This window comes from Protopterus annectens, chromosome 2.part0, assembly GCF_019279795.1.
Source record: "Protopterus annectens isolate FY-2018-M chromosome 2.part0, PAN1.0, whole genome shotgun sequence".
Taxonomy (NCBI): domain Eukaryota; kingdom Metazoa; phylum Chordata; order Ceratodontiformes; family Protopteridae; genus Protopterus; species Protopterus annectens.
This window is the reverse complement of record NC_056728.1, coordinates 19,326,939-19,339,819: the sequence shown is the minus strand read 5'-3', so window position 1 is coordinate 19,339,819 and position 12,881 is coordinate 19,326,939. Positions and strand designations below refer to the sequence as shown.

Genomic DNA, 12,881 nt, shown 5'->3' with positions numbered 1-12,881 from the left:
GGTGGCCTGAAGTTGTGTGCACCTTTAATTATTCACAAGTTTTAAAAATGCTAATTACTATCCTCTGCCACACTTTTATTATTTAGTATGCTATAGGCTTCTTTCTGATATAATTTTGATTTTTTTTTTCAATTTCAAAGCATACTTTGCATTCCGCATATATTACATAGTGTTTTAATGATAACATTAATGATAGTTATTACCCAAACTAATATTAGCTGTATTAACTGTAGGTAATGCTTGAGAGATACTATTTTAAATAAGTAGTAATTTTTACTTACTTATAGTGTCTTGGATATGCCAGTAACAACTCTGCTCTGATTTAGGTCTGCACTGTCAGTTGTCGTCTCATAGTCAGACAGACTGTTTTTGACCTTTGCTCAGACACGTACAATATTATGTCCTTAGCAGCAACTTATTAAAATGGAGCCTGTATAGTACTGATCTGGGTAGATTAATCCCCAGGTACTTTGAACTGTTGGAAGGTACAGAAGAATCTGCATCTGCTTAATACAAATGGTTAATGGATGTACTTTTAATTACTATATGGAGGTTATAATTTTAAAAGAAAACTACCCTCTCACCTACAGTTTACATCAACCTTTTACCTTATTTTCTCCCTGCAGTATGTTTTAGCTACTAAAACCCTGCCTACATTTGATAAAACATTCATTTCTTGCCTTGTAATCACAGGAAGAGCTAGCCCACCTACTTTTCCCTCTTTGTGCAGGACAGTCCTGAGCTGGACTGGCCTGTAGAGAGGGGGGCATGAAAAATGGAAAGTGTCTAGATACATCACAAAAATATTTTTTCTAATGTTACAGAAAACTGTGATACTACCTTTAAGTCATCTTAATATGATATAAAGTAGTATAAACAAAGACTATTACACAACACAGTCTTGATTTTTTGTGATAAGATGAAAATATTTGTTTTTCCATTGGTTGATGGCAATGTTTGTCCTGCAGAATCTCAAGTTTCAGTAAGAATGTCCCTCTTTGGGCATCCAAAACCAAGGGATAACCCTAATAGTTGATCACATTTTTGTATCATTGTCTATTTGTATGAGATATTCTTGTATGTGTTTTAATCTTGCAGACAGCACAAAACTACTAATTTGCCATAGTCAAAGTTTACAGTTTTGATGAAATGTTGATATGCTGCATTGGAACAAGTCAAGGGGTAGCAATGTAACAAGAAATGGGAAAATGTGGTGCACAAAGGCATTTGTGCCTCATTTAAAAATAAATCTCATAACACCAGAAATTTAAGAACAGATGGATGAAAAAATACTTTTTTCTGCAGTTAAAACATTTTTGAGCAAAAAACAGCAAACACATTTCTCTAGCATTCAAAGTTTAAAAAATAAAAAAAAATCATTTTCCTGTTGCTAACACTGGTGAACAACAGAACAATTTTTAGAAGTGTTGGGTAATAGCTCCTGGATTGCAATAATACCTTTGACACCTCAGAAAGAGTGTGTGTGGAGGCCTGTCAGTGCTGCTTTTAGGATTGCAAACAGACAATCCTTATAAAAGCCTGCTGTTTAATTACTTTCTTTGGCAGGAGGCGTGCAACTGCGGTGAATAGCATAAAGCAAGCTCTGCGAGAACAGTATATGATGGGCATTCAAGAAAAAAATCATGCATTCCTGTTACAGAAAGTGTGTAAGATGCCTGTGACTCACAGTACTTCTACTGTATGTGAAGGAGATGGGAAAACAACATCCTTATGTCTAACATGACTGGTATAAAGAAGACTTTAAACATAATCTGAGAAGGAGACATGAAAGCTGTACAACAAGTTCTCTTTAATATGGCTTACCCAATGACAGCCAGTTTGAGGAAAAGCAAATTACAATGTTGTAAGAAGCATACAGAGTGATCCTGACTGATTAAAATAGCTCAAAAAACAAAGACACAATGAAAAAAAAACAAATTTTTGAGTTCCAAGGTGGAGTTTTCCATAAGGATTCCTTTTAAGTGAATCAGTACTTGCAACTAAATGTTTAACTTCTCAAGAACCGTATACAGAAAAATTACAGATATGCAGAAGTATACCCAGACATGCTCTTATAGAATAATTAAGAAAACACAGCATTTTATAGTTGGTGATATACCACCTATGCAATCAAATATATTGCATGATGTAAGTAAGGCTTTATAGTGAGAGTCAATGCGATCTAGAAGTGGGTTTATTACATAACTCCAAATATCTTTCATGCCCATATTGGATAAGTAGGAAAATGCAGTTTTTTATAGATGACTATATACAAGCTGTGTATTCAAATATACTGCATGGTGTACGGATTTATGCTGAATGTCTGCAGGACCTAGATGTGGATTTATTACATAACTCCAAATATCTTACAATATCTTATAAGATTATTGTAACAGAAAACTAGGCCAATATTGTAAAATGAATACAATTCATTTGTTTTTAAATGGAAATGCTTTGCAGAGGCAATCAAAACAAGCCCATCCACATTCCCATTGAATGTTGGAGAATGTAACTGTAATCCCCAGAAATGTAGAAATTTGAATGGGATAATAAATGCTAACTTAGAGACAGCAGCATCTTAGCATATTCCTTCTACATCAATTGCAGCCATCTTGGCTTTAGATACAGAAGGGGTTTGGGGACACAGGCCCCCACATTGAGAAACAAAGAAGAACCCCCCATTGAAAAAACAATTAAACTGTATAATATAACAGACATATTCTGACTTTTGCAGTTATTCTGTGCACATCAGACTTTATTTTTTAAGTATTTGGGCTTGCATTATCAAGTCTGTACTTCCAATAGGGACCAAGACAACCCAATTCCATTTTTTCAGCTGGTGAAATATTTACAGAGTAAGGCAAACAATAAGTCTTCTGCTTACAAAAGATGACATGAAAGCCAAGACTTGATTTCTGCTTTGATCGGAAATGTAAACCTATTTCAAAGATGTGGATTACATGTGATTAGTAGACTAATAACCTAAAGAATCATCAGTTCTTCCTAATTTCTTCAGATTTTTCTGAAATCTTACAGTTAAGATGGAACTGGCTTTTACTGAAAGCAATTGTGACTGCTATGTGTCTTTTGCAAATTGAGATTCATTTTGTATCAGGCTACAGATAACAATGTTGTATTCAAAGTACCAGGACTCTTTGACAAAGCCAGTAGCAACCATCCCACAATTAATGTCTGCTGACCAATCAGGAATGAACATTTTTACTGTTGATCAAATAAAAAATAGTTTCTTCGTTTCTGTTAAGATATCACAAGTTACTTCTTTAAGTATAACTAAGGCAGTAAAAAATAAGAGCAAGCCATTACTTGGCAGTGCTATGTCTATATTCATGACCTTGACCAGGCAGAACTGGCAGTGCATGAGGTTCAAATCCAGCAGTGAGAGCTTCTGTCCATGATGGAGTTGCTGTTATAAGAAAATGATGTAATCTGTATTCATGTAAGTAAAAATAAAAATCCAACTTACTGCACCAATGAGAATCAAAATTCCTGTTGAGATCAGTACCGTAGCAAGTACAATTTTCATATGGTGGTGGAGATCTTGATTTTCTCCATAGTCGATCCTAAGCAAAGGGACAGAAAGGATAAACATCAAATTACACAAGCAGATGAAATACTCAGCAAATTCATTCATAAGTTCATAGGTTGGTACTAGGCTATCGGCCCTAGGGCCTATACAAGCCTAGCCATAACAATTCTCTGCTATTTCTTCCCACAATATTTACTTCCCTGGATCCCTGTCTAGCAAGGTGACTGACATGAACCCCAGGGTGAATTTCCTATCTCCCATCCAATCATCAAGGTTCCTTTTGAAGAGGGCCAAAGAGGCGCTCTGCTTGACATGTATCGGCAGTCTATTCCAGAGTCTGGGGAGTCTCTGGGTCAGGAACCTATCCCTCCAGCATGTTTTGTTCATTGTGATGACAAAGTTTAGATCCCTGGAGCATGTGACTCTGAGGGATTGGGATTTCTTTAAGTGTAGCATGTCCAACAGCTCTGGGTTTGACATGGCCTTGTATGTTAAGCAGAGATGGCCTCTGAGTAGACGATATGTGACAGAGTATAGCTGGAGTTTTTTTAGATGGTCAGCATAGGGCATCTGCTTTAGGCCTGTGATTCTTTTAGTGAGGTATTTCTGCGGCCTCTCCAGTTGTTGCGGATGTCTTGAGAGGTGCATACCAAATGGGGCGCTGTATTCTATAATGGGTCTAATGAAGGATGAGCACAGTGGGGCAATGACCTCCTTTTTTCTGGATGAAAAGCCCTTAATGATGAGGTGTGCTACATAGAAGGATTTCCTGACTGTTGTGACAATGTGATTATTGAAGGTGAGACCACTGTCCACCTGTGTCCCTAAGTCTCTTATCACACTTTCGGTGTTTAGTGTACAGCCACCTATGTGGTAATTCATGGGTACATGTTTTTTCCTAAAGGGGATAACTATACATGGCTCTGGCACCAAGGATCTGTTTCTGTAAGGCCCTTTTGTAGAATATCCACATCATTTGGGGGTTCAATAATGGCTCCCAGTTTGCAGTAATCTGCGAGCTTTGTTAGCCAGAGTCCCTTAGTGTTGGGCTGTACTTCAGAGAAGTAGTTGCCAAACAAGAGCGAACCCAGTACTGAACCCTGAGGTACTCCACTTGTCAGCTGGTACCAAATCACAACGCTTGAAGAAAATTTTGCTTTCACCTTTCAGTCTTGATCTCTGTTTATATTTCTCTTCCTAATATATGTAACAAGCAGCATCTTCTCACCCTCAGGTACTTACCTAATCCTAGTCTCCCCATACCTTCAAATGTTTCCCCTCTAAGTACCCATAACAGTTCATTCCATTATGCATAAGGGTAGACATCAACATAGAACAACAATATAAAATTCCTTATTTTTGACACCTGCTATTACTAATCCTGCTTTATGGAAGAATACATCCCAATCTAGACATCACCTATACATTTAGAAAAACTTACACCCCTAATCCACTACAAGATTTTGAAGGAAATGCTGTTGCAATCAAAGCACCCATTCCAAACTTTCCAAAATCATACGTGATAAACTTGCAAACAAAATCACAAAAATCATTTTTAGGGACAAACCCCCAGGATTTCCCCAGGGCAGATTTTGCTCCATACTGTCTTACTTACATATACTAATTCCAGAATTGCACAAAATTGGGGAAAGAAAAAAATAATAACCCAGTAAGAAAGAAACATGGTCCTGTACAGCTGTGATCTCCCTAAGTACGCAAACCATTCTGGGAACTGTAGTTTGGAGAGTTTGTTTCATGCAGTGTTCCATCCAGTCACTTAAATTTCAAATGACTGTAGATATTCCATACACACCTAATACCCACTGCCCTCCCAAAATATTGCTCAAAGGATGTCATATCTGTAGTAATAGCATCACTAACAAACCTGACTTCCTGGACTTATGCTTAATCCACCACTGATGACATTATTGCCATTACCGAGTCTTGGTTTAAAGGGGCTCTCCTTGCCTCTTTCAAGTTTTCCTGGATACCACGATATTTCTAGCCAGGATACAACAAAATACCTCTGTTGTATAAGTCTAAATTGCAGTTAGGTTTCTTGCTCATTCTGATTCTGACAATAACCATGACCCCAAACGGGTATTACAGAGATAGTTTCAACAAATTGACAAAAATGTATTGTATCTCTCCTTTCTAGCTCCTTCCAGCTCCACAACTGATGCTTGTTTTAGAATCACTTTACCTATTGTTACAGTCAGTTGATTGTAAACAAAACTCTGCAAATTTAGGAGACTTTAACATCAGCATGTCTGGTCCCAGTAAAATATCATTCCCATTGCTTTAGCCAACCATGTTGTAACCCTAACCTGAACGGTTTAACCAGCCTCTGGATTCAGCTATACTTGGAACATGAATTCCCTTATTGAAAAAAAATATTCACTTTTTGCCTCAGTTTCCAAATATTAGGGATCACTCTCACAGAACCTTGAACATGTCTCTTAATTATTCTGCAACCCACTCTACTTGAAAAACATAAGATAAATGCCTCAGTACTATACCAATAATGTACTTTCAGCACTTGTTTTCATTCATCTCTTCACCAAGCTAGCAAGCCAATACCACATCCACCCTCCTATTTGATCTGCTTAATTAGCTCCAAAACTTTTACATGCTTCTCATAACTAAATGATAACTGGATGACAAAAGAACACCTATTGATATTCAACTTCAAGAATGTAGGTTGGAACAGCTGGAAAGCTAATCTCAGAAGTCTCTAAATGATAGATTATTTTGCCTTAATGGTGCTGCTAAAAAAGCCATATTGTGATATAACACTGCCTAGTTCCATAATATACGTTTCACATTTTAGTAGTTCAACATGTTCTTAGAAAGAAATCAACTCCTTTACTGGGAGTACCATTAAATGTACTAGTTTGAACCTTTTCCCAATAACACCTCCTGTTGTCTAGCTACCATCAAGCAGTTCCTGTACAAATTGTCAATGCTTTCCCACTCTCCTGAAGGCCCCAGTTAAACTCCTTCAGACTACTCTCTTCTTAATCTCTCAGTATATATATTTACATTCCACTTCAAAATAATCTCTCTCAGAGCCATTGACAATCTTATCAAACAGATTCCCTGTCACAGTTTCCCACACTTAAATAGCCTCTCTCCCCATGATTTATTAAATGATTTAAAGCATTCTTTGGGACCCCCTACAACACATTTTAATCTACCAATATCCCAAAAGACTTTGCCTGTTACCTGAAAGCTACTGTCATGTATCTAGTACTTAACTTCTCATATTTGCAGTCCGTAGCAAATATCCACCCCCATTTCTGGTCTTCAAGTTTTCAATAAATCCTGAAAAACATATACACACCAAATTGTTTTCACCTGTTAGTTATCAAATCATAAGTGAGTGAATCATCATTTATTCATTAAAAGCATTTTAGTTACATTTACTCAGCTGTATTGAGGAATATAGTATTTGTCTAATACAGATTTTGGCAGCGGAGCCATTTCTTTACATAGCTGAGTTATGTTCTTTGAGTTTCCTTCACCTTGTACATTATTTCAGTTTCCTGGAAGGCTTGATGTGTTCCATAAACTTGACAGCTGAGTTATGGTTTTCTTAAGCATGTGAACAATTGCCTTGAAGATGTAGTGGGTTTACAACAGGTAAGGGCTGTGGATGTGTATTGGATTATGCTTTTCACATTTGATTTTGCTTTCAATATTGTGCAGTTCTTGAGTTTTAGAGATTACTCTTTCTCTAAATTGATTTGAGCTTGGAATTTAGAATAATAAAGAGGATGGTGGTGCCACCTACATGGATGTTACGGAACTTACCTCCATTCCTCATGAATATGTTGTTCTTTTTTTAATGTTTGCTTATTTTATACATTTTTGTACACATAGGGCAGCTATAGCTTGTGTTGTTCATTAGTCAGTGTTTATTATAGTGAAATGCACCTAAGCAAGTGAATGCATTCAAAAGTATGGGTTTCTCTCCAGATTTTTCATGAAACACCATGATTTCTGTCTAGATCCTCACTGATGACTTCCTCCAGGTTGTATATAATGGTCTCCTTGCAGGGGATATTCCTTGCAGGAGATATCTTTTTTGACCACACCAAGGCATTAGATTTAGTAAATGACTGTATCATCGGTCTCACTCTCCAGTAGGTTGGCTTCAACAATAAAGATGTATAATGATTCTCCAGTTTCCTTCAGAGCAGATCCTTTTTTATAAAAATTGGGTCCATCGTTTCCACTACATCATCCTTAATAATGGCATGCCCCAAGCTTCTGTACTGTCTTCTGTTAAATTCTTTCCATTCATTTATTCCCATATTCATGTAATACTTTACATCAGAATCCTTCTGTATGCTGCCAACAATTTTTTTTATGTAACCATCCCCACCCTTCCAAGAATGAATCTTGAAACAAAGCTCTCCAAACTCAAAATCAGTTTATGAACCAAGCCTAGTTAAACAAAAAAACATACTCCTTGGATCCAGTTTTCAGCCAAGCAAAGACTTTTCAGATCTCGTAATGGATTAAACTTACTTTTCAAAAGAGGTGTAGTAGTCTTCTTTGAGCTCACTCATCGAATTTGATTTATGCAGCATTTCACTGAAGTTTAGTTTTATTGGTTGCTGTTAGTCTTAGGTGATCTGTGGTTCATAGGACTGTTGCAGAGTAAGTGACTAGTGCTCTGTTCACTTACATTGTAATGTTTTGATGTGGTATGTGTCATTACTTTTTCTAAGGATCCTGCCTCCAATTATTTTATCTCCTTTACAATATTCACTACTTCAGTTATGGTTGGTTTAGATTTTGATTTCCATTTTATAGTAATTGCTTTTTTGGCAGCCAGTAGCATTAAATGTAGAAAGACATTACTAGCTTTAGGCAATTTAGACCCTGTGCCCCAGCTCAAAAGAATCATTTTTCTCGGTTACAATTTGTTTCCCCAACATTTCTGACAAAACACTCTGTAGGGAATTTTTGAAATCTGACACCTCATTACATTCCCAAAACATATGTTCCTAATTAACTCACTGCCATCACACATCCAGCATTTGCTATCTATCTGAGGAAAATATTAACAGCAGATGAAAAGATCAGACGAATAGTAGGAGACACCCCGAGATTTTACTTTAAGAACAGATATAACTTGAAACAACTTCTTTGTGGGGAAAGAAGTAATACTGATAGATCAACTAATAAGAGGCAAGGAACTTTTAGATGTGGTAGATGTAAAGCATGTCTGTATATCAATGTTCATAATAAATTCATACATCCAGTTACCAGGAAGGAGCATAATCTGGATATTTCTGCAGACTGTAATACTAGAAATGTGAAGACACTTAAATGACATCAAGCATAAAATTAATGCAAATGCTTTGTCCCAACACATTATATGACTTCCTGGTCATAGTTTTCATTTTATGATGCTAGATGTTATTAAAGATAGTCTAAGAAGAGGAGATTTGAGGAATATTACTGAGTTAAGAAAGGTTCAATGGATCGTAGACATGAGAGCTGACTGTGAACCAGGTTTAAATGGGATTGTACATTTAAAACCAGTACTGAGAAGGCATTGGCTCAGGAGATGATTTTGATTGGTTAAACCCCTTTATATGCTTTGAATTGGAAGAATGCATTCATGGATCTGAAGAAGAATTTCCTAAAGTACTTATCCATTTTATTTGATCTTTTAAATCATTTATACTTCTTAATAAATATGTACCGCTGTGTGGATATAGCTTTTTCTCTTTTGGTTTACTGTTTTTTTTTCTATCTGCTAAAATCTCTGAGAAACCTACGGGTTTCAAGAAGTGCTCTTCTTGTGGGCATAAGATCCTGAACACTGATGCTCACAATAAGTGCATGTATTGTCTGGGAGCTGATCATCTCAAGTCTCCCGATGACATTTGTGCCTCCTTCAACCCTAGGGCACTCTCTCACAGATGTAACAAATTAATTAATTAAACGGCTTACTTCCAGCTTCTCACAGGGCTCAAACCCCCTTCAAAGTGTTGCAAGTGTCCTCGGAGTCTAGAAAACGACATCTGGCAGAATCTCTGCGAGCTTCTTCAGAACCTTCAGAAAAGATCAGAAAGGTTCCTTCAGCCCACCCTTGGATCCATGGCCTCCCCTCAGACTGACTGGCTCAGCCACCTCTGTGAGATCTCCTTTACCGTCCACCTCCTTCTTGGATCCTAAACTTTCGGATCCGATCAGCAGAGGTCATATGCTGGAGTACATTTTAAAGCCTGTCTCTCCAGCCCTACTTTCCCAATTGTTCCAGACACTGAGGAAACATTCAAGGCCAGCATCCACAGCATCATCCAGGTCTTCAAGGAGCTTGACAGAGGCAGATGTGGACAGGATGATGCAGAGATTTCTCAGGGCTCAGATCCAGATGGGGATCCTGCCATCTCTGTCCTCTAATGGATCCATGAGTACTTCTGCCAAACCCATGCTTTTTTCTTCTCCAATCTGACCTATGGTTTCAGAGCCCAAGGATGAGAGATCTCCAAGAGGTTCAGCATCAGATCCAAGGAAGCATTCCTCCTCAACTCGGATGGTATCCCTGACCAGCTCTGCTCTGATACACTTGGATCTGAGCGGGTCTCAGATCCAAAAGGTTGGTGCCAGACTCAAGGGGATGGGTTTGGCTCTGACTTTGTTAGATCCATCCTTGCCTTTTGGAGCCTCGGCACAGGGCAGCTCAAATATGATTCTCCCCGGATGGCTCTGATTCAGGAACAGTCGTGACCTTCCTTCTTTGGTGGCTTTGGCTCCAAGGAGAGGGGCAGAGGTTTCCCCAGATCTGTAAGTCTTCCAGGTGGTAGAAAGGGCTTTCTCTTATACAGAGAGCCATCCTCTCTTATCTTTGATCCTACCCCCCCCTGCCCCACTTTGAGTCCTAGCTCTGAGCCCATCAGACCTGTTGCACAGGGACAACCAGTTCTTGGCAGCTTCCAGACAGGTTCCCCAGAGGAAACCCCCTCTGATACTTCTCCCAATTACCCCATGGAAGAAGAGCCACAGAAGAGAACATATATGAGGAGACACATAGACTCACCCATGGAATCTTTCATGGAAGACACTGATATTGATGAGGGAGAAAGATCTGATGATGTTTCCTTTAGAGTCATCCTTGAAATCTGCAGACAGTAAGGTGGCTGGTCTTCCCAGTTTCTTTCTCCTGAGGAATCAGTGTTTCTGAAGGCTTTCGGTGCTGGACCTTCTACATCTTGGGTGATCCCCCCCCCCCCCAGCTGATGAACTCATTGACCTCATTTCCCACCAGGCTTGGAAGGAACCGGACACTGTTGAATCTATCCCCAAGCATTCAGACAAATTTTTAGTTCCCTCTACTGACAGACCCCACTAGAGCAAGGGAATCCTTGTTGATGTTATAGTTGTGGTGGCAGTCACCAAAAAGGAGCTACCTGAACAAAGCTCCTCTGTATATCCACCGAACAAGGAATCCAGAGCAAGGGATATATTTGGAAAGCATGTGTATGCCTCAGCTATGTTTGCGCTGAGGTCGTTAAACTACCTGGCACACTTTACCCATCTGCAGAGAGATTTGATAAAGGAACTTTCAAATACTGTCTCAGAGTCCATGACTGCAGAGGATCTCAAGAAAGTTTCTCCACAACTTTAGTTAGTTTTGTTAGCTAGATAGTTAGTTAGTTAGTTAGTTAGTTAGTTAGTTAGTTAGTTAGTTAGTTAGTTAGTTAGTTGGTTAGTTAGTTAGTTAGTTAGTTTTGTTAGCTAGATAAATGCACTAAGTCAATAAATCCATTTGCAATGGATACCTCTGGGTGCTATTTAAAGGTCTATACGGATCAATTAAGAATGACTCCACTGAATTCTGGCTCACTTATACTGTTCACCCGAATACTGCAGTTAATGAAGAAATCAATACCCAAAAACAGAGATGGTAACTAAAATGCTAATAAAATGAAACTTATCATTTAGATTTAAAATGTCAATCACTTTTAAGCTTTCCTTTAGTGTAGGCAAGCTACACATCTAAGCTCTGTGGAACTATAGGGGTTTACATTTATCCCTACTTAGGTGACTATCTCATTCAGGGAAGATCGACATCAGAGACACTAGATGCCTTACAGATCCCTGTAGACTGTTTTCAGAAGCTAGGTGTCACCTTAGATCTTAAAAAAATCCAAAACCTTTCCTCTACTAAAGATCCTCTTTTTGGGACCCCTCATAGATTTGGTTCAACAGAAAGCCTTCCTTCCCCAAGACAAAACTGACTTCTTGACAGACTATCTGACAATTCTGCTTTGAAAGCAGCTCATCACTGCAAGAGAATTCCTGAGGATATTGGAGAACATGGCATCCTGCATTCTCATGATCCCATTTTGCAAAGTTACACATGTGGAAATTCCAATAGTTTCTGAAAAATGTTTGGGAACAGCATTCCCAACCCCTGGAAACCGTACTGGCTCTCCTTCCATGCCTGAAAAAGTGAATCCTATAGTGGAAGAACACCATATAGAAGAACCCAGGAACAAACTTCAATTTACCAGAAGCAGACAAGACCATCATTTCAGACAGTTCATACATAGCTTGGGCAGCCCACTTAGGTCCCCTGAAAGTGCAGAGTATTTGATTCCCAGCAGATGAAACTGTATATAAATCGGGAGTTACTAGTAGTCTACTTGGCCATAAAAGCTTTTCAGCAAAACTTAAGCTCACGGACCCTGCACAACTGGACAGATAACACCATAGTGATGTCGTACATAAACAAACAAGGGTTACCTTTGTCTTACCCTCTATGCAGCCTTTCCAAGAAAATTTGGATGCTGGCTCAAGTAATAGGGCTGTTCCTCCTAGCTTCTTATATTCAGGGTCAGAGCAATACCCTTGCAGATTCTCTAGACAGACTTCTATAGCCAAACAAATGGATGCTGAGGAGAGCAGTCTTCCTGGATGTAACCATACAGTGGGGGATTCCTCAGTAGATTGGTTCACCTCTCACCCCCAACAAGCACCTACAGATAAATGGATGCACAACAGTTTGGTTTTGTCAAGGCTCCGGATCACAGCAAACAGGAGCTTGGGCAATAGATGCATTCCCCTTCACATGGACAAACTGATTCCTTTATGCATTCCCATACTTATCCCTAATCCTCAGGGTAATGACAAAAGTCAGGGAGGACAGACCCAGCATGATCCTAGTGGGTCCCCTTCTGACTGAAACAACACTGGTTCTTCCTCCTGATAATCAGCAAGGGGAGAATTCTACACCCTAATGCATGAGGTAGATCTCCTCAGCCAAGACAAGGGATTTGTCATCCACCGTCAGGTTAACAGCCTGAAGGAC

General features: G+C 38.8%; 1 protein-coding gene across 2 annotated transcripts in view; it reads right to left on the bottom strand.

Annotated features, from left to right (window-relative positions):
• Window positions 1–12,881, bottom strand: part of LOC122792929 (carboxypeptidase O-like) — a 392,520-nt gene that overhangs the window by 161,855 nt on the left and 217,784 nt on the right. For both annotated transcript variants that reach the window (XM_044060502.1, XM_044060503.1), the window contains exon 8: window positions 3,485–3,581. In XM_044060502.1, the coding sequence (XP_043916437.1) occupies window positions 3,485–3,581 (97 nt within the window). The remainder of the gene's footprint in view (window positions 1–3,484; window positions 3,582–12,881) is intronic.